Here is a 23,257-nt window from a genome sequence, read left to right as displayed (position 1 = left end):
AATGGACAGGCACAACGTAGGAAAAGAAATGAAACCAATAATTTAGAACTATAGGTACTTAATGACCTAAAAAATCATAGACCTTAAAGATTGAAACTGCATCCAGATGCTCTTCCAAAGGGCTATAGTCAACTAGCTGTAATAAAACTCCTGGAGATAGTTCACTGTTGTTTGAGTCTGGCAAGAATCTCCAAATACAGAAGTTTTCATACTGAGGCAGAGGAACTTAAGGCAAGGGCTAGGGGCAGGAAACAAATTAGAAATGCAACCTTCTCGCCACTGCAGAGTAGGTATTTGGCAGCTTTCTTTCTCACTTCCCAAACAGAATCTCAAGTGTTTGGGTCCAGAAAAATCTAGTTTTATCTTAAATTCTACTTCAAAACCTTGACATTAAAATGAAAGGCGCTTATAATAAATTTTCTTTCCCCATCACTCATAATTCTGGAGGTGATAAGATAAATAATAGTTGTGCTCACTTAGTATCCATCACGGTCTTAAGTGCTTTACATATGCTCATTTAATTGTCAAGACAATCCAATGAGGAAACTGAGTAACAGGTTTAATGACTAGGAGCCAGCTAGAAAAAGCTGCAGTTGGAACACGAACCAGGTCTGATTCGACAGCTGTGCTCAAAGTTTACTACTTAGGAATATTTCTGTAGAACAGTTTGATTTTTCTTAAGTGTTTGTCCAGAGAAATAAAACCTTAGAAACATCAATGGAGAGGTCTCAAAAACGTTGACACAAAGTGGCACATTTCCTCACAAATAGCTATTTTGGACAGAAAATACTAAAATAATTTGCTCCAGGTGTTAAGAAACTCAGTTAATCTAATAAAAGATTGTAACACTATTTTATATTCTTAATTCTGCTTAAAAAGCATGTTTTCAAATTAATTTGTCAACCATACTTTTAAAAAAAGTTATATTAAAATTCTGGTCCGTGATCTTCTGGACAATTTCACTGGTGTATTATATAAAATTACATTTTTAAAAAAATTTTTTTTTTCAACGTTTATTTATTTTTTTGGGACAGAGAGAGACAGAGCATGAACGGGGAAGGGGCAGAGAGAGAGGGAGACACAGAACTGGAAACAGGCTCCAGGCTCTGAGCCATCAGCCCAGAGCCTGACGCGTGGCTCGAACTCACGGACCGCGAGATCGTGACCTGGCTGAAGTCGGACGCTTAACTGACTGCGCCACCCAGGCGCCCCTAAAATTACATTTTTAAAGTCACACACTAAAGAGAGTTCAGGAGCGATTTAAAAAAGAGAATTCCAGGGTCACCTGGGTGGCTCAGTTGGTTAAGCACCTGACTTCAGCTCAGGTCACAATCTCATGGTTTGTGAGTTCGAGCCCCACATCAGGCTCTCTGCCAACAGTGTGGGCCTGCTTCGGATCCCCTGTCCCCCTCTCTGTGCCCCTTGCTGCTTATGCTCACTCTTTCACAAAAATAAGTATTTAAAAAAATAATTAAAAAGATAATTCCATTTTGATTTTGCTAATTCAAGAAGAGGCTCTCCAAATGCTGCAATTTAAAAAATAAGTTTGGAGATTTACTATACAAAGTACTTTACGGGAGATTCAACTAAATCTTTGTACAGTTTGATTCCTCCCATCATTTCTACTCAGCAAAATCTCAAATAGCAGCTTGTGTACTCAAGACATCTACATATTTTCCCCCTTAATCATGCCCTTTTCAAAGGACAGAGAGTTCATTTAACAGCCAGTTATGATGTCCTTGTTTCATTGCTATTTGTATTTGCCTTTCTTAATGAATGGATCATTACAAAACCGTAATACTTGTTCTACTATCTCTCATGTAAACAATGCGGGTCCAACAATGGCATTCTTTACCACTCTCCTATTACATGTTTCACCACCAAATCACCATGTGATATCTTAAATTACAAACAGATTAATGTTTTTAGGAGTACAGCTCTCTCATGTACAACTTCCAGGCTTGGTTATCAATACAGACAGTATTTGTAAAGAATCATGACTTTGACACTACTATAATTCAAGAAACTAGTTACTGGTGAAGAGGAATAAGAATCAAAAGGGAAATCCATTATGTCATCTTAGAATTCATAAACAAAGGGTGGGAATATCACATACCCTTTAATTTAGGAAGGCAGATTTCAGAAAGGTAGGCATGATTGCATAGAATGGTTTTTTTTAAGTTTATTTGTTTATTTTGAGAGATAGCGTGAATGGGGGAGGGGGAGGGAAGGAGGGAGAGAGGGGGGGAGAGAGAGAGAGAGAGAGGGAGAGAGGGGGAGAGAGAGAGAGAGAGAGAGGGAGGGAGAGAGAGAGAGAGAGGGAGAGAGAATCCCAAGCAGGCTCTGCACTGACAGTGGGGCTCAAACTCAGGAACTGTGAGATCATGACTTGAGCTGAGACCAAGATGTGGGACACTCAACTGAGCCACCTGGGCACCTCTCATGGAACAAAATTCTTGAAAGAAAGGAGATTCAAGAGGCTAGGGAACTCTTCAAAATGTGGTTCTGACTAATAATTACAGATGAAGCCAATAAAAGAAAGGAAGGTAGGTACTGATGAAAGCAGGATGGGAGCACAGGAACTCATTTGAACAGCAAATTGTAAACATAAAAAAAGCAGTGTGTTATAATGAATAGAGCACAGGCTTTTGAATCCAGCTCTACCACCTAATTAGACGATGCCAGGCAAATCATTTCCCTCTTTGAATATGCTTCTTCATCAGTAACATGGGAATACTAAATTCAGTATTTCTTTGTTCTTTTTGTCCTTAGGCTATATCCCATTAAGGGAGCACAGTCAGAATTCTAAGTTCAAAGGTTATTTCTTTCTTCGTGGGTGAGTTACATTATTAATTTGATATAGCAGGGCTCATTGGTTTCAATCTGTATTTGATATTAGGATTTGTTTTCTTTCCATCATTCTTAATTTTTTGAATACGTAAAACATAAGCATGGTTCAAACAGAGTACTCTTCCCACTTCATTACAGTAGCGGTATTATTCATTATCTGAGGTAGAAATTTTGGCCATTTGTCCATGGGCTAGACTGTATACTGCAGTATGGTAACATTTACATCTACAAGCTAAAACAACATAGCATTTATAATCAAGTTTAAGATAGCTGCCTATGGCTACTGCAACGATTACAGTGAAGACTCTTCAAAAGTTAGCTCCGTTAGGGGGCCTGGGTGGCTCAGTGGATTAAGCATCCAACTTTTGATTTTGGCTCAGGTCATGATATCACAGTTTGTGGGATCGAGCCCTGCATCAGGTTCTGTGCTGACAGCATGCAGCCTACTTGGGATTCCCTCTGTTTCTCTCTCTCTGCCCCTTCCCAGCTTGCATTCTTTCTCTCAAAATATATAAATTTTTTAAAAAGTCCCACTAATTTTAGTTGATGCTTACATTACTATGTGCCAAGCACTTTAAGTATTTTATGTACATGATTACTTTAATCTTCAACAGACCTCTGAATCTTCAAACAGACTTCTGAAGCATGTTACCAAGATCATGCTGCTAGGAAGTGGCATAAATAGAACGTGAACCCGGACTCCAGAGTCTGTGCTGTTAGCCACTTAACTATGATGCCTCCTGCATTCTAACTGATCACACCTATGTTTCTATCATACAGGGACTACAGAATTTTAACCTTTTGCGGCTTACATAAAATATGTGACCTTAGAAAAATTACTGTATCATAATTTTCCCATTACTAATAAAAATTTAAAAGATAATAAGCCAATATGGACTAAATCTCTTATAAATATTTATAAACATTTAGACCAATTCAACTGCACTAGCCATCCAGTGGTTTCTCTCATTCAATGAACACTTATTAAACACTGTTGAGAGGTAAAATGAGTCAATTTACTCTCCTTTCTCCTCCAAATCCCACTGAAAAGACAAGGTACTATATATATTTTTAAAAATTATCTAACAGCATGGGAAAAATGACAAATATATCAACAACGAAGCAGAACTACTAAAGAATTTCTGGAATTGGGGCAACTGGGTGGCTCAGTTAAGCGTCTGACTTCGGCTCCAGCTGTGATCTCACCATTTGTGGGTTTGAGGTTTGAGCCCCGTGCAGGACTCTCTGCTGTCAGGCACAGCACACTTCAGATCCTCTGTCCTGCTCTCTCTGTCTGCCCCTCCCCACTGGTGCACACACTCTCTCTCTCAAAAATAAACATTAAAAAAAAGAATTTCTGGGATGTATAAAAGAACAGGTTCACATAAAAGGAGTAAATGCCTCTATAGCCTATAACAATATAGTCAAAAGATAGCCCTGTAAAAAGTGCTCCTAAAAAAATTCAAGAAAACCATATGCTCAGAGAAACAGGAGCTGAGCACAGTAATTGGGCTGTGTGGTATATAAGTGGGATATTAAGAAAAGTCAGTGGGAACTGCACCAGTTCCCTGACCATCTGGAAGAGCTGATGACATCTGCATCCCAGACTTTTTCATCTGGGTATGGACTGCTTGAATGGTCAAGTTGGGGATTTGCCACAACAAGCTCCTGAAGAGGGAGGGCAGAGGGCAACAGGAGGGAATATATAAGGGATACAACACTTTAGTTGACTCTAGGCTAATACAGAGAATAAAAGCACTGGCCAAAACCTTATAGAGGCAAAAAGCAAAATAAAAAAAAAATAGCACAATAGGAAACCCCATAATGTATCCAACCTCCCTAATAACCATAAAGATATTCACAATAAAGGATAATCACATCTTAAATAGAGGGTGGTTTATTTAAAAATTTTTAATGTTTGTTTTTGGGAGAGAGAGAGAGAGTGCCAGGGGGGTAAGGGGCAAAAAGAGATGGAGACACAGACTCTGAAGCAGGCTCCAGGCTCTGAGCTGTCAGCACAAAGCCCCATACAGAGCTCAAACTCATGAACTGCAAGATCATGACCTGAGCCGAAGTTGGATGCTTAACTGACTGAGCCACCCAGGTGGCCCCATTTATTTGTTTTTTAAAGTTTATTTTATTTATTTTGAGAGAGAGGTAGAGAGTGAGTGAAGGGACAGAGAGAGAGGGAGAGAGAGAATCCCAAGTAGGCTCTGTACTATCAGTGCAGAGCCCGTTGAGGGGCTAGATTCCAGGAACAGAGAGATCATGACCCGAGCCACCCAGGAGCCCTGAGGGTGGTCTATTTAGAGCAGACATCTTACTAGCTATTGTGGGATTCTAAATGGTTACTGGATGATAGTTACCTATTGGGTGGTACGTAGGTAGATACAGGCAATAGTCCTCTAAAGCCAGGAGCTATTCCTAGATCAGCGACACTTCAACATACAAGAGTTTGTCTTCTGATCCTAACCCACTAAATCTTAGAGTGGGAGTCCTACAGGTTATCTAAAATGCTGATATATGACTGTATACATCTGTTTAAAATATGACTTATTGCTATTTTTTAAGTGATTCATGAATGATTTTTTAAATTTTAAATTAAACTCTGAAAGTAATTATTTTATCTTCAGGATAATAAAATATAGTTTATGTTATATATATATTTCATAATAAGCAAATGAATAGAACTTTAACAAATGACCTTATAGGCTACCCGTGACATCAATCATGCTTTACTTTTAGAACTTTTTATCTAAACTTGGTTGCTGACTTCAATTAATGAGGTCAGGGTCATGCTTTATATACTTAGCCAGTGGGGAGAAATCTACTCTAGGACCCAGACTACAATCCATAACCCGCCCAGCAAATGTTAGCTAGAGTAAAAGGTTGGCGGAATGTTAATGACTTAGTATAATCTGTCATCATTACTGGGAAATCTCCAAAAACATGTTACCTTTGATATGAAGAACAGCACTTTCATATACACATTTGGATAGGCTGCCTGGTACTCTTTTAGTGGAAGAAGGTAGCAATCCAAATAAGTATCAGGGGCACAGTACAGTGTGTATGTTAAAAACAAATCGGGAACCAGGTCTAACACAGTCATATATCCTAAATTTTTAAAAAAATGAGACTACTTTTGGTGACTATATGATAGGTAAATAATGAATTGCATTATATTCTATGTATCCAATGTAATAAAAAATTAATCCATTTAGTTGCTTAACAAGAGCTACTATAAATGCCTCTGCTGTGGTAGATGTTTCAGCTATATTAACTTTAATTCTTACAGCCACCTTGCAAAGTAAGAGGTATTATGCCCATTTATAGATGAGGCAACTAAAGCTTAAAGAGGCAAAGTAATAACAGAAAAAAAAAAAAAAAAAAAAAAAAAAGAGGCCAGTGTGTCCAAAGCCACACAGCTGGTAAATGGCAGAGCCAGACCTTGAACTGAGTTCTGACTTCAATCCCTATTCCTTTTTTTTTTTTTTTTTTAATGTTTATTTATTTTGGGCCACCTGAGTGGCTCAGTCAGGCGACTGACTTCAGCTCAGGTTATGATCTCATGGTCGATGAGTTTTGAGCCCCGCGTCGGGCTCTGTGCTGACAGCTGAGAGCCTGGAGCCTGCTTCATTCAGATTCTATGTCTCCCCCTCTCTCTGCCCCTCCCCTGCTAGCACTCTGTCTCTCTCTTTCTCAAAAATAAACATTTAAAAAGCAATTTTAATGTTTATTTATTTTGAGAGAGCAAGAGAGAGCACAAGTGAAAGTGCCCACGTGAGCAGGAGAGGGGCAGAGAGAGGAGGAGAGAATCCCAAGCAGGGCTTGATCCCATGAACTGAGATCATGACCAGCCAAAAGAGCCCAAATCAAGAGTCAGATGCTCAACTGACTGAGTCACCCAGGCGCTCCTCAATCCCCACTCTATTTTCACTATGATTTTCTTAATAAAATAACTTTTAAAAAAATGTTTATTCATTTTTGAGAGACAGAGTGCAAGGGGAGGAGGGGCAGAGAGAGAGAGGGAGACACAGAATCCAAAGCAGGCTCTAGGCTCTGAGCTGTCAGCACAGAGCCCGACGTGAGGCCCGAACCTACAAACTATGAGATCATGACCTGAGTCAAAGTCGGACACTTAACTGACTGAACCACTTACAGGTGCCCCAGTAAAATAATCTTCTAAGAATGTATCATACATACCCAGATTTATTTTAAATCAAGAGATAGGATTCATGAGGATGAAGGGGGAACACAAACTAGTTTTCAATTGGTGAAAATAAAGAATAAGCATTTTATTTATTTGTTTGTTTAAATGTTTATTTAATTTTGAGAGACAGTCACAGAGCAGGAGTTGGGGAGGAGCAGAGAGAGAGTCGGACACAGAATCTGAAGTAGGCTTTAGGCTCTGAGCTGTCAGCACAGAGCCCAATGTGGGGCTTGAACCCATGAAGGGCGAGTCATGACCTGAGCTGAAGTCAGACACTTAATCGACTGAGACACCCAGGTGCCCCAAAGAATAAGCATTTAGGTAATTTTTCTTTTCTTTAAAAAAAAACCAAAACAAACAAACAAACAAAAATACACACACACACACAGTATTTAAAAACTTTTTTTAAATGTTTAAAATGTTTTTGAGAGAGAGAGGGAAAGAGCGCAAGTATGAGTGGGGAGGGGCAAAGAGAGAGGGAGACAGAATTCGAAGCAGGCTCCAGGCTCTGAGCTGTCAGCACAGATCCCGACCTGGGGCTTGAACTCGTGAACTGTGAGTTCATGACCTGAGCCGAAGTCAGACACAACAACCAACTGAGCCACCCAGGCACCCCAATACATTTTTTATTTTAGAGAGAGACAGAGCACGAGCAGCGGAGAGGAGCACAGAAAGAGACAGAGAGAGAGACAGAGACAGAGAATCTTAAGCAGGCTCCACACTAAGTGTGGAGCCTGACATGGGGCTTGATCCCATGACCGTGGGATCATGACCTGAGCCAAAATCAAGAGGTGGATGGCCAGCCCACTGAGCCACCCCGGCACCCCACATTAGATAACTTTTCAAGCACAAGTAAAACATCTACAGCAAATCCTAAATTAGAAGCCAAGTTTCAACAGAGGTACTCAAGTTAAAAGCACTTATTTTGGAGGGGCGCCTGGGGCTCAGACGGGCGCTCAGACGGTTAAGTGGCCGACTTCAGCTCAGGTCATGATCTTGCTGTTCCCAAGTTCAAGCCCTGTGTCGGGCTCTGTGCTGATGCTCAGAGCCTGGAACCTGTTTACGATTCTGTGTTTCCCCCCGCCCCCCCCCCCATGCCCCTCTCCTGCTTGCTGTCTCTTTCTCTCTCTCAAAAATAATAAACATTAAAAAAATTTTTTTTAAATACTTATTTTGGGGCACTTGGTGGCTCAGTAGGTTAAGCATCTGACTCTTGATTTCGGCTCAGGTCATGATCTCACAGTTCGTGAGTTTGAGCCCTGAGTTGGGCTCTACACTGACAGTGTGGGGCCTGCTTGGGATTCTTTCTCTCCCTCTCTCTCTCTGCCCCTCCCGTGCTTGCACTCTCTCTCTCAAAATAAATAAAGTTAAAAAAAAAAAGACTTATTTTGTACCATCTGATACCCTAAATGGCATATAAAATATTGTTTTTCTCCTTTATCTATTATAGGTCCCCCTAAACAACCGGTAATCACACTAGGCCAGACTAACAGCCCCTTCCACGGGCTTGAATGAGGAACACGGGATCCAATCTCTTCTGTAGCACCTTGTTTCCCCAAGGCAGAGATCACTTACCCGTTACAAACTCATCTCCCCCATGTCCACTCACCACCATAACACACCCCACATATCACATGTACTTTCATGTACTCATACACACCTTCCTTATCTCCACTGATTTAACTCTATCTCAGGTTATTGCACCTGAGGGAATCCCTTAAACATACATTTCCTGCAAATTCTCTCGTCTTCCTCTGGTAGTCAAAAAATGACATAAAATATTGTTGACACATGTAAAAAGAATCTCCGTGAAACACCCACATCACATAGAAGGAAATGTCATAAGCTTTTTTTTGTTTTTAACTGAAGTACAGTTGGCACAAAATGTTACAGTAGTTTCAGGTGCACAACACTGATTCAGCAAGCCTATATAGTATGCTGTGCTCACCACAAGTGCAGCTACCATCTGTCATCACACAATGCTATGACAATACCACTGACTATAGGAATGTCATAAGCTTTAAAGTCAAACTGGCAAATTAAAGGATCAGAGAAATAAACTTCCTTTTCTTAGCCCTTTTTATCTCTTTAAAAATGCTATTCACAATGCAACTGTATTGCTTTATACAATTTTGTTGTGGTTGCAGAAGTAAATATTTTAGGTACAATATGGTCTTATGGGCTAACCTAGGAATCTAACTCCTGTATAGATCCAGGGAACCAACCAGTCAACCTAAAAATTAACTTTCATCTTATAATATTTTTTGTCAAAGTTGGGAATGACTATATGGTAGCTGGCCCTTACTTCCAAAATGAAAACCAACTGATAAATGGTAAAAAGAAAAAGAAAAAAAAAAGAAAAAAACAAGCCTGCATTCTGAGGATATTCAGCTACTATACAATAATGTGATCTATGTAACAATGTAAGTATCATACTTGTAAAAATGAGGTAAGATTAGGAATGCCAAATATTACTTTCTCTTGAGCTCTAGTCCCTTTGTGCTTGGATATTCTACTCTCACTTCAAACATAACATGTCTAAACCAAACTCATCACCTTTACCCATAAATCAGCGCACTCTCCAAAATTCCCCATTCTAGTCCCTACTCTAGGTTCAAAATCTTAGTGTCAACTGTAACACCTCCTCTTTCTTGCCACATGCAAGCTTGGACTGATTGCTACTTAAGGTACAGAGATCAATAAATCATACTCTGTTAGTAGGGAACTTTCAGGCTGAGAATAGATAACACAAGCAAAGATTTAGAGATGAGAATACAGATTATATTTAGGAAATAGAAAGTAATACAGAGGAGCTAGAATGTAGATCCGTGCAGGAAAAAAAAAGTATGATCTAAGGTTGGAAACATAAACTACAGTCATATTGTGAAGATACTTGAATGCCTTTGTGCTGTGGAAGATGAAAAGTCACTGAAAGTTTTCTGGTACGAGCACATGAAGTGGTTAATAGCCAGGGTTCTGCAGCTAGACTTCCTGGGTTCAAATCTCAGCTCTTCCACCTATCAGTTTTGTGACCCTGGGCAAGTTACATGACTTTTCTGTATCTCTGTGGGGCTAATAACAGCATCTATATAAGGATGTTGTGAGGACTCAATTAGTAAATACATATAAAGTGCCTAGAAAAGTATCTGTCATAAAGTAAATGCTATGTAAGTATTTGTGATTCTTCTTACATTTATCCTTTAGGAAGATGAATTTAGCAGCAATGTATAGAAATGGACTAGAACAAAAATTTCCCTGCCTTTACTCACGCTATTTCACCCTCAAGGACAAGCACTGCCCAAGTTTTCGTAATTATTTAAATATTCATCAAGTGTATCATCTATTAAGCTCAGATGCCATCTCCTCCTCGACCACCTGGACAGAAAGTAGCTACATCATATATTTGACACTTATTTCTTATGTATATAAATTTATTTCTCCAAAGAGAGCACAGGTTTCTTGAGAATAAAATATTTTTTCATTTACTTAAATGCAATCTCTCAGAATATTTAGTACAGTTCCTTACAGACCATACATACTTCAATAAGCATTTGTTGCGAGACTGTCTGGAATAAAGTCCAGTGGTATAAGAAATATTTATGGGAAGATCTAAGGACTACTTAGAGTAAATTAAAGATTTATTTTATTAAAATGAATGGTACTTTTAAAATGAAATAGTCATAAATGAAATAGCCTTAGAAATCTTTGCCTTTTAAGTTAGTGGGCTGGTCAGCAAAACTAATCTGAAGACGGTCTGTTTTTGAAACAAACCTATTTTATTACAGCTGAAAGTAGACCCAATGATGTTCCTGGGGGAATAACTTAATGTGAATACACCACTAAAGGGGAGACCTAGTGAAATTTTGCTCTCCCATTTTCTTACTTGACCCAACCAACTGCATTTATCTTTACCCCTGTTTAATCTCTAATGATAGTATACAGTCCCTAGTTGAACAGATCTATATTAAAAGTCAACAGCTGCCTTTTTGCTCAATATATACAACAGCCAAGTGTCAAAATGCCAAATGTGACCTTTTATTTATAGCAAAGCTAGTATAAAGAGACACACAAAAAAAGTGCAGCCTTTTCCTCCCAATTAAGAAAAAAAATACAGTTCAAACAAATGTCTCTTTGCTTTAAAACTGGAATCATACACTGTAACGTCATATAAGTAAATTACACGATTTTGGTATACACTCATAAATACACGTATCATTGATCGTAACACCCAAATCCATATGCTTCTCTATTTTGTCAACTCTAAAGCAATAAATCTCAAAGGAACATCACATTTTGCTTGCTCATGCCATATCTGGTAAGGATTCTCCTCCCTATAATTTACAGCTAATGAGAGAATACATAGTAATGTTCGCATAGGTGTGTTTTTGAAGAGTGACTTTGATCCAGATACTTATTTTTAGGCATCTGATATTCAAAGATCCTTAGGTTCCTTCATGGCTCTTATTTAACCTCTCTTGTTGAAATGCAATAGCTTTGCTAAATATTACTTTTTCATCAGTCTGTAGCCAACAAAGAATGAAACAATGCAGCCACGATATCCAATCAGTTGTTATCAACTGGATCAGGTGTTGCATGTAATCAACTTTTTAGCAGCCAGCTGCTAGTTGGCCAAAGAACTAAAGAAAACTCGGGAAAAATTGTGTAGCTCCAGAGCTTGAAAATAAAACATTCTGACAACCAAAAAGATATGAATGTCATGTTTGCATAAATCATCATAGACAGGTAAGGCTGTAACTATGAAATTTATACCTATATATTGTCACCGCTGTCACTGTACAACCTAATCTCCTGGGTTATGTAGGGTGTATAAAATAAACTCACTATGTAAATCATTATCCATTCAAGTTGCATGATTAAGCTCTTATTTACAATTCAACAATAACAATTTCATAAACAGCAATATTTCATTATGTGACTAAATTTCCCCTGTAAGATTACGTAATATGGTCCACTGCTTACATACACATTAAAATGAAGTATGGGGGCGCCTGGGTGGCTGTCAGTTGAGCGACCCACTCTCTGATTTTGGCTTGCGTCATAACCCCAGGGTCGTAGGATGGAGCCCCGCGTCAGGTTCTGCACTGAGTGTGGAGCCTGCATAAGATTCTCTTGCTCCCTCGGCCCCTCTCCCCAGCTTGTGCATGCTCTCAAATTTAAAAAAAAAAAAAATGCAGTATGGAAAAAACACAAAAACTCACAGTTGCATTACAGAAACTAATAACAACTAGAAGAAATTTTATTCTATAAACAAAAACTAAATCCTCAGTTATACTACTTGTCAGGTTTCTATAAAGAAACAACTATCTCATATATTTCAAACATATTTCCAGCCTTTCAGGTGAAGCTGACTCTATACTCAACTGTAAAGTTTACAGACCACTAGGTCTTAGATATATTCCTTTAAAAATAACTTCCGAGGGCACCTGGGTGGCGTCCGACTTTGGCTCAGGTCATGATCTCACGGTTCGTGGGTTCGAGCCCCACATCAGGCTCTGTGCTGGCAGTCTGGAGCCTGGAGCCTGCTTCAGATTCTGTGTCTCTCTCTCTCTCTACCCAACTGCCGCTCACTCTGTCTCTCTCTCTCTCTCTCTCTCAAAAATAAAATAAAACATTAAAAAAAAAAGTTAAGAAAACAACTTCTGAACTAAATGATTTTCACAGTACACTGCAGTTGTTACCCTTTAACCTACAGGAGAACATAAAGTTGGAGTCTGAATGTGCATAGCAATTAGAAGGGATGAAAAAAAGCATTAATCAAATCTGAATGATATAATTTTTATTAATAAAAAACTCTCAACTACAACTTGTCTAAAATTACCTAGCTAGTAAATAGCAGGACTGGGATTTGACTATGTCAGTTTTGGTTTGACCCCAAAATCTGTGTGCCCTTTCTACTATGCTAGGCTGCCTTTCATTTAGAAATCTGTTTTCTTCTTCAGTCTGTTCCAGAAACCTATGAACCCAATGCAGGCCTTGCTTTTTGTACTTATATGTGTGGCTTACATTACCACTACCACGGACTTCAGAGTCTCTCTTCCTAGATTGGGTTCGGCTGGGTTTCAGTTATATTCAAATTCAGACATACCATGTTGCCTTAAGTTTCTGTTTAGAACAAGGCAAGCTCTAAGTAAATAAGATAGGTAATAAAAAGGGAAATGTTAAAAAATTCAAATGTTATGACTTTTTATATAATAATTATGATTAATACTTGAGCATTTTGCTATGTACTAGACCATGTGCTGATTCCTTATATGCCATATTATATTTCCTCACAACCTTCATTTGAAATAAATATACAGTCCCTATTTTATAGCTGAGAAATCAAATTACATGCCCCAGATCATAAAACTCATAAAAAGGGAATCCAAGAATCAAATGTAGATATGGCTGACTCTAAATCCCACAGGACCATTTTAAGTTTATTGTGTTGCAACTCCAGTATAAACCTAGTATTTGTTAAGAAAGGGGTTAAACAACCCCTGTTCCAGGTCAGACTCTGCTGAACAGTGGAAGATTGCTATACTGACTACACTGTGCCAGCTCTGAAAGCCTTGGCTCTAGCAGCCAAATGACAGAATTTAAGAAGTCTAGTCAGTCTAATAAAGGCAACAGCATCATCACTCTGTAATTTCTTTATCACAATTTCCTTCCTTTTAGTGATCTCCATTTACTTATGGCTTCTGTCCATGTTCTTGGTCCCAAACTTCCCTTCTCCACAACTTTTAGGCCTACTGGCCTATATCCTTCATCCCAAAGGGCCTATATCCCTGTTGGTAATGGTAAAAAGAGAGGACTTCTGGAACCAAGGTTGTAAACGAAATAAATGCTTTGTTCAGGAAATTTAATCTTCTATTGGAAAACTGGCCTACACTGTAAAATTTACAGCAACATAAGTGATTTCAAGCTTCAAGTACATCCTGTGAACACTATAAAAAAGACTGGTCTCAGAATTTTTATTCAAAGTTATTATTTGCTAAGTATTATTTATACTGATAATGTCACTTAAAGAATTTTAATGGTTATTTTTGAGAGATGGAACACAAGTGGGGGAGGGGCAGAGAGAGAGACAGACAGACAGACACAGAATCCGAAGAGGGGTCCAGGCTCTGAGCTGTTAGCACAGAGCCCCATATGGGGCTTGAACACATGAACTGTGAGATCATGACCTGAGCTGAAGCTGGATGCTTAACTGACTGAGCCACTAAGATGCCCTTAATGTCGCTTCTTAAAAGTGTTCATTTATTTTTGAGACAGAGTGAGCACAAGCAGGGGAGGGGCAGGGACAGAACACAAGATCTGAAGCAGGCTCTGTGCTGACAGCAATGAGCCTGATGCAGGGCTTGAACTCATGAACTGCGAGATCATGACCTGAGACCAAGTCAGATGCTCAGCCGACTGAGCTACCCAGGTGCCCCAATAATGTCACTTTTTAAAAAACCAAATAGGGATGCCTGGGTGGCTCAGGTGCTTAAGTGTTCCACTCTTGATTTCAGCTCAGGTCATGATCTCACAGTTTGTGAAATCGAGCCCTGTGTCAGGCTCTGCACTGACAGTGCAGAGCCTGCTTGTGATTCTCTTCCTCCCAATCTCTGTCTCTCTCTGCTCTTCCCTTGTTCACATGCATGCACTCTCTCTTTCTCAAAATAAATAAACTTTAAAAATAAAATAAAAAGCCAAAAAAATGTTTGTACCACTTTACCATTTTGAAGTATTATTGTTTGAAGTAAAAGAAATTTACTGGCCCAAATATTTAACTGATGAATAGATAATGGATAAATATATCTGACAATAAAAAGACTAATTACTAAAGTACTAATATTTACTATAATATGGATGAACCTTGAAAACATTACACTAAGTGAAATAAGCCAGTCATAAGAGACCACATGTTGTATGATTCCACTTACATGAAATGTCCAGAACAGGCAAATCCTTAGAGACAGAAAGTAGATTGGTCCCCTCGCCTAAGAACAGGATGTTGGGGGGTGATGGCTAAGGGATGGGAGTTTCTCTCTGGGGTACTGAAAATGTTCTAAAATTTTCAAAAAAAAAAATTAAATAAAAAAAAATTTTTTTAAAGCAGTGTACTGGCAAAAGACTCAAAAGACCATTGAAGAAATTGTTAGTGCTTTTTAAATTAAAGGAGAACATAATTTCAAGATTTTTGCCCTCTTAGGTAGAACCAAATTCTGTCCTTCACTATGTCAGGTCCAAAGTGATTGCCAAAATGAAGTTCTAGACAGACTGCTTTGTTCAAACTGATGTTACAAAGCTCCTTCATGCGAAAGTACCTCTGTAATCACTTAAATTGTTACCATTCAGGGGAGAGGGCTTATTGTTTAATAATTTTTTATTATTTAATAAATGGTGTTTAATAAATATCTGCTTGGGCAGCTTATAATTTTAATGTTTTAAACCAACGACCCCAATCTGTAGGCCAGGATCTACTTGTGATCTTGAACTCTAACATGAGAGATGTCAAGCACCACAGTCCCTTATCTGAGGTTTCCAGGATTTCCTGTGGAGAGGGTAGTGGGTAGCAGAATGGGAAATGATACTCTTTCAAAGTCTTTCACTTCCCCAAGCACCTGCCAGTTTTTATACTTGAGCGAAATCTCTTCCTCACAAAATGTCAGCCGTCTCCTAGGTGTCAAGTGGTTTTCTCCCCCCATGAGGGATAGGGGTGTGTGTGGTGGGGGAGGCTATTAGAATAATGTTCTTAGCTTATCTGTGTCCCCTCACTTATTCCTTCCCAGGTCAGAGGAATGACTTCGACTGGCAGTTATGAAAAAATTGGGTATATGTGGTCCAACTTTTTGTCCTTGGGAGCAAGTCGCCCATAAGGAGCCCTCATTTCCTCTGTTCTTTCATGCTGGAAGTCTTATAGGACAGGTGCCTCAGTCCTGTTTGGGACTGGATGGTTAAGTTTGTTCAATCGTGAGATCCAGTAAGAAGAGGAAGTTGCTTGCCCACAAATAAAAGCCATGTTCTCCAATATTCTTTTTAGCAGCAATAAAATAATATCATGGATCCTAATTATTCTTTCTTTCCCTCAGTTCAGAAGAACAAGCAGGAAAGAGTGTGTCAGTTATTGTGACTCCTTACACACTCTAAACAATTTTAAAAAGAATGAAAATCTTAGGAATAAATACACTCTGACAGACTACAAAGTGAATGTGATAACCAACTGTATAAAAGGAAATTTTGATTAGACATAAAGGAGGAATTCCTCTATGTACTGGAAGAGACTTTTGGAAAACATTTGGAAATCTTCGTTAAGAACACTAAGAAAATTCATCTAGGATGATTTAGGATGGTATAACCCTAAACGGTCACTACAATCTTTGCTGTAAAGGATGATGCCTCAAAAAAGGAATCTCTAGATCATTTTTTTCTAGATCATCTTTTTTAGTTTATTTGAGAGCGAGAGCGAGAGAGAGAGCGAGAGCAAGAGCGCGCGAGCGCGTACACATGAGAAGGGGAGGGGCAGAGAGACAGGAGAGAGAGAATCCCAAGCAGGCTCAGCACTGGCAGTGCAGAGACCTATGTGGGGCTTCAACCCGTGAACTGTGAGATCATGACCTGAGCCGAAATCAAGAATCAGACGCTTAACCAGCTGAGCCACCCAGGAGCACCGAGATCATTTTATTCATCAGAAGCAGCTTTGCTTAATTGTTGACCTTGTTAGAATTAACTCAATAATAAAACTCCCCCCACCCCTCCCAAAAAATTTGTCTCTTTAGAGATGAGAAAACAGTGACAGTGAAGTTAAGGGACTTGTACAAAGCAAAGGACATCACTTTAAGACTAAAACCCAAATCTCCCTCTTCTGTAATCTGGCAAGAACTTCAGCCACTTAAGAATTTTAATCTTGTTGGGGCACCTGGGTGGCTCAGTCGGTTGAACATCCAACTTCGGCTCAGGTCATGATCTTGCATTTTGTGAGTTCAAGCCCTGTGTTGGGCTCTGTGCTGACAGCTGAGAGCCTGGAGCCTGCTTCAGATTTTGTGTCTCCCTCTCTCTCTCTGCCCCTCTCCTTCTCATGCTCTCTCTCAAGAATAACATTAAAAAAAAAAAAAGAATTTTAATCTTGTTAAGTAAAAAAAGGTATGCATAAGATATAGGTAATACTTCAATGAAGGGTTTTCTTGAAGGGAATATGCAACACTGAAACTCAAATCTCATGTGCAAAGCATTGACATGTGGGAAAAGATGTAGAAATGGCTATTCTACATTGGCTAAATATAAAAAGCCTAAGAAATCAAACCAAGTCATGGATGTTAAGTTGCTTCAAAACCTATAAAGCACTATATAAAATGAAAGATACTGCTATGAGTTCCAGTAACCAGAAGAAATTTGATCGTGGCACAGCAGAATTATGCAATTTTGCCATGATATTCAACTGCCATTCAGTATTTTTTATTAACAGAAAACACTAAGGGTCCTTACTGAAGTGCCCCCCCCCCCGCCCCCATGTACTTCCTTCATACCTGTTTCATTAGGTCTTCAAAAGTTTGTGCAGAACCTACAGGATATCAGAACAAGCTCAGGACATGTTACCACATACAGACGAGAAAAGAAGGAATGTACTTTCTCTGTATTTGCACCAATACAATAAAAACAAACTAACAATTCTGCCAGTATGAAGCATGGCCCATAAACTTATAAGAGTACAGTTTATTAGTCAAGATTTTAGGAAATTATCCTATTCAGTTATTTATTGTTTTTGGATTATTTCATTTCCTTCTGTGGTACTTCAAGCAGAAACTGAGGAGTAGAGAAACTAGAATATGGTGATGAAAGACTAAATGAAGAAGAACAGTACAGGAGTAATGCAGAAATGCCAAGAGAGAAGACGAATTTCACTTGTGATAAGCCTGGCCATATTTTTTTTAACATTTATTATAAAAAAATTTTTTTTAATGTTTATTTTTGAGAGAGAGAGAGAGGCAGACAGACAGGCAGAGAGAGAGGGAGACACAGAATCCAAAGCAGGCTCCAGGCGCTGAGCTGTCAGCACAGAGCGCAATGCGGGGCTTGAACCCACCAACTGTGAGATCATGACATGAGCCGAAGTCGGACACTTAACCGACTGAACCACCCAGGTGCCCCTGGCCATTTTATTCTTGATACTGCCTTATACCCAAGAACACCCAATAAAGAAAATGTGTCAGTTCTCACAGTAACAAGTTCTGAGCTTTAATTTCAAAAAATCAACATGTTATTATAAATGAGAACAGCAATACAACAATATCTAAACTTTAATGAGCACTTATTGTGTGTTAGGCACTTTCTAAATGTTTTACATGGATTAAATCAATCATCATAATAATCCAATGAGGCAGGTACTACTAATATCCCTATTTTACAGAGGAAGAACTGTAAAGAGAGGCTAAGTAACTTGCCCCAAATCAAACAGCTAGTAAATTATGAAGTTTGGATTTGAATCCTGAAACTTTCTGTACTAGTTCATGGCAGTGGTTTTCAAATTATATCTGCAGAATCTTTCGGCTCTAGGATTCAACTTTCAAAATATATTTTGTTCACTTAAAAAACTGCAGTAAAAACATCACAGTCAAAATATGCTGTATTTAATGCACTGAGGGAATCAACACAATAACCTTTTGCTGCTAGGCTGTCACTTCTGTACAGATCTTAGAATAAAGCTGGTCCTGTCACCTCTGCGATCTTATTCGAACTTCCTGTAAATGTTTCATTGATTTGGAAGGTGGAATTCTGTGCAGATTAAAAAAATTTTTTTTGAGATCTGTCTGCTCAAATAAAAGTGTACATTGAGTGTACAAACTCTCTATCAAACTTCAAGTGTATCTTACCACAACGCAAGAGCTCAAGAGTCAACAAAGGAACATCACATTTAAGTTCTGGGGGGCTTACTGTCTGATATATTTAAGGTGATAAACAGGGGTTAGATATGATTTTGAAAAAATTTCCTACCGTTCCTACTATCTCCCTGTTCCAAGCTACAAAGTTTTTAATTGAAGGGTGAGATGGCAAGGGAAACTGTTAGGAGAAAGATCACCTCTCCCACCTGTTTTAGCCACACATCCCCACTGACACTCCGGACCTCGTGCCCACAATTTCCTGCCCTTCCACTTTACTGTATCAATCACTCCCAGCCAGTCCTTCAATTCTGTTGGGTTCGCGATGCCACTGACCATATACCATCAACTGTTTCCTTTATTAACTTTTACTTTTTATCCAGCTGAGAATCCATGAACCAGCATTACAGGGACATTTTGGCTAATAGTTACACACCTTTGTTCCTTTGTGATTTTGTTGCATTTCACTGGCAAACTCCAATCACGAAGGAAACGTTCTATTGGTTTTCACCACTGACTGGTATCAAAGCAGCTGAGCACTACCAGAGGTCAACAAGGCAGCTGGCTGATCGCACTGCATGTTCTTCACCACTGACTTCAGTGAGGCTTCCATAATGCTAGACAATCCTACTATGCCACTGGTTGGCATGCTTTCTCTGCAATTATTTACCTATTTCAAACATTTTCTACTTCCTTCGATCAGCGGACTTCTGTCCCTCCCATCTCTGCAGCAACTCACAGCTGAAGACTTTGTCTACTGTTATGAAGGAGTTATTCCCATCCTGCACAGTTGAAAATCCATGCATAATTTTCTACTCCCCCAAAACTTAACTACTAATAGCCTGTCGACTGGAAGCCTTGCCAATAGCATAAATAGCTGATCAACACATGTTTTGTAGGTTATATGCATTATATACTGTATTCTTAGAATGAAGGAGGCTAGGGAAAAGAATGTGTTAAGATAATCATAAGACAAAATATTTACAGTACTGTATTTATTTAAAAAAAAAAAAAAAAAAAAAAAAAAAAAGGTCCACGTGTAAGTGGACCAGAGCAGCTCAAACCCATGTTGTTCAATGGCCAACTGTGTATCTTTCCCACGGACATTTAGTCTATTTTTTACATTGGGATTCACCTAAAAGCACGTTGCAGAAAGCATCGTCTCTGCTAGAACAGTGAAACCTCTTTGCCCCTAAGTATAAAAAGCCCCAAAGCCTCATAAACGGAGTCACTGCACATATAATTAGGATAAAAAAAAACAGGTCATGAAGTGGATGTCACACATATAACTGTACAAACTGACACTAACATTTTCAGAAACAGCATATGTAGTTACATCAAATTCCAAACCATCCTATCCTTTCTTACACACCTCACAAGTTTAAAAAAACTGAGATATAATCGATGTATAACATCTTGTACATAAGGAGTAGAACGTGCTGCTTTGATACATTTATATATTGCGAATTTACCACAGTAGCATTAGCTAACAGCTCAGTCACATCATAATCATCATGCATGTTTTACCATTAAGAGCTCTGCTAGAACTGTAGAGGCAAGAAAAGGAGAATTTTTTAGTGTGTTATTTTAATAACCCGTAAATCTGACAGCATGATTTTGTGTTACTAGATCTAGATGGAGGAGAGGAGGCAGGGAGGAGGGAGCAACAAATGTCCCAGCTACAGCTTTCTTTTTTTTTAAGAGCTAAATATACTGCAGGATAAATACAGACCCGTAAGTAATACTTAAGAAGTAACTTTGACAGCACAGTGATACATTTTTATAACAAATTATTCACGGAGGGAGTCTGACAGTCCCAACCCCCTATATTCCCTTCACCTGCACTGAACGAGCAGTTAGAAAACAGGCTCATTCCTTCATTCCAGTCAGCTCTCCTGACAGCTGTTACGTTAATTACAGGGCTGGTCTCACAGGTCTGGGTGAGTGTGAGTGTGTACAGGTACGTATGTGCGATGACGGCCCAAGCTGAGAAAAATCCTGCACCCGGGATCCCCTTCAGAAAGATGCCTACTTCTCTCCGGAGGGCACCACCTTGTCGCTGCTGCCTCCAGCTCGGTGGTGTTCCAGCGGGCACCGCTGCTGCTGCTGGGCTGCCTGCAACTCTAATGTGTTATTTAATTTTGTAACTACTATTAAGATCTCTAAAGCGTTTTTGTGATGCGCTGGAATGAAAGATGCTCCATAAAATGAAGTTTATTATTAGTATTACTATAGCTCCCGGGCCTAAAATAAAGCAAAATTATAACCACACAGACTTCAAAGGGAAAATCGGAAGCCACATGCGTCTTAAACACAGCCGAGCGGGCAGGGGATGGGCGAGGGCGCGGGGAGGGGGACCCGCACGCAGCACACCAGCTCCTCCAGCACATTAACCCTGCGTGGTCGGGCCACCGGGCACCCGGCCGCAGCTCCCTCCCTCGGGGGACCGGGGCCGGACCTGACTCCCGTCGCAGCTCTCTGGTGGTCCTCGCACTGCCCCACGGGCTACCTCGCTCCCAGCCCCGGCTCCCCGCCTCGTTTCTAATTCCTGCCCAGGCGCCTCAGTTTTCTCCACAGCGGTTTCTTCCCGTCTCCCACCTGGACTCCCCTACCCCCGCCCCCAATCCAGGACGAAGCTCGTTCCTCCTTGGTCCCTCAGGTACGGCGACCGTCTCCCCGCCACCCCTCCCTTCTCCGTCCGGGACCCGCCAGCCCAGCCCAGGTCTCCTTGCCCTTCGGCCACTTTTCGCTCAGCCCGGGGCGCCGCTCCCCTCAGCCCCGGGGTCCCGCTAGCGCCCGCGCGTCCTCCTCTCCATTCCCTCTCCCCTCCGGCCCCCGGGGCGCCCGGCCCCGCCGCCCCGGACGCCTCTCCGCCCCCTCCCTCCTCAGGCCGCCCCCCTCCTCGCACCCGCCGGCCCCGTCTTCCCCTCGGCCGGGTCTCCCCTCCCCTCCCTCAGCCCTCAGCCCTCAGCCAATCCCCCGCCCGGCCCCGCGCGCCCGCCGCTCACCCGCGGACTCCCCGGTGTTGATCCAGTCCGGGTTGGCGATGCTGGCGATGGCGAAGATATCGGCGGCCAGAAAGAGACATCCTGAGATGATGGTCAGTTTATCCATCTCCCCGCCCCGCTCCCCCCACCCCCCGAGCCCCGGGCAGGCCGCGGCCTCACGCCTCCCGCCCCATGGGCCGCCGCCGGGGCCCGGAGTCCCCGCGCCGCCGCCTCGCGCCCCCTCGGCCCCCGCGCGCCACTCGCGCCCTCCGCGCGCCCGGGACCAGCAGCCGCGGCGCGGCCCGCACAGCCGGAACCGCCGCCCGCCCCGGAACTGCTCGGCTCGCCCGCCCCTCACCCGGAAGCGAAGCCTCGGCGCTGTCGAGGCCAGACCGGGTCCCGGGCTGTCGCGTCCCTGCTCTGTTCTCCCGGCTGTGCCGCCCGCCTCGCAGCCCCGGCCCGCGGCCCCCGACCCTCCCCACCGTCCCGGGCTCGGCTGCCCCGGCCTCTATTGGGCTTCACGTCTCGCTGCCCTGGAGCCGGACTGGCACCGGCCCAGGCCCATTGCCCCGCGCCTACCGGCAGGCCACGCCGCCTTTGAGCTTTCTTGCCAATAATAATGTTATCGTTGTTAATGACTGGTGACAAAATGCCCCTCAGTCTTTAGCCTTTCAAAACGGACACTGGATTGATGGGTGGGAGACTCTGCCAAGTGACACGGGGCCCCGTACAGCCCTTGTCACCTTGTGTTAGCATTGCCCCTTCCGCGTCGTTCAGCTCCGGGACTGCCCCATTTAGGAAATAACTGTCGACACCTAGTGGGGTTACTGGGCTGGACTTGCGAGACAAGGTTCCCAATCTCTGGAAGCTTACATCCTGGTGGGGAAGAGGCAAACATGTTAAAAATTTATCTTTAAAAATGGGTCATTTCAGGTGTTGCTTTATGAACTAAATGGGGGTCGGTCTGATGGCGGGGGAGGAGGAGGGCTGTGGTGATGCTTAGAATGGTCAGGGAAGGTTCACTGAGACCACCACTATCGTAAACGCCTAACGTGTGAAGATTTGGGCAGGACTACTCCAGACGGAGGGAGAAGCAAGTGCAAAGAGGATTAGGGGAAGGGACAAGGAAGAGGTTGGCTTGTTCAAGGAACTGTGGAATAGCCTGTTTGGCTGGACGGTAGTATGAAAAGACAGAGAGGTAGGCGGAGACCAGATGTAGGGTTTGGGGAGCCATGGTAAAGGGTCTGGATGTTGTTCTAAGTGCAAGCGAAAGGCACAGGAGGTTTTCAGCAGGAGACTGACAAGGTCTTATTTAATCTGTAAAGATAGTGTAGTTGGGGAAGGAGTGG

The 23,257-nt window shown here is 41.4% G+C and overlaps 2 protein-coding genes across 2 annotated transcripts in view; both read right to left on the bottom strand.

Annotated features, from left to right (window-relative positions):
- MOSMO (modulator of smoothened) overlaps positions 1–22,110 on the bottom strand; it is a 63,456-nt gene extending 41,346 nt beyond the window's left edge. Inside the window, exon 1 of the mRNA XM_027043067.2 lies at positions 21,930–22,110. Coding sequence (XP_026898868.1) covers positions 21,930–22,035 — 106 coding nt within the window. The 5' untranslated portion in view covers positions 22,036–22,110. The remainder of the gene's footprint in view (positions 1–21,929) is intronic.
- LOC106970509 (cytochrome b-c1 complex subunit 2, mitochondrial) overlaps positions 1–23,257 on the bottom strand; it is a 169,730-nt gene that overhangs the window by 98,466 nt on the left and 48,007 nt on the right. The window lies entirely within an intron of this gene.

This window comes from Acinonyx jubatus, chromosome E3 (genome assembly GCF_027475565.1).
Source record: "Acinonyx jubatus isolate Ajub_Pintada_27869175 chromosome E3, VMU_Ajub_asm_v1.0, whole genome shotgun sequence".
In the NCBI taxonomy this organism is placed as follows: domain Eukaryota; kingdom Metazoa; phylum Chordata; class Mammalia; order Carnivora; family Felidae; genus Acinonyx; species Acinonyx jubatus.
This window is presented reverse-complemented; position numbering and strand designations above follow the sequence as displayed.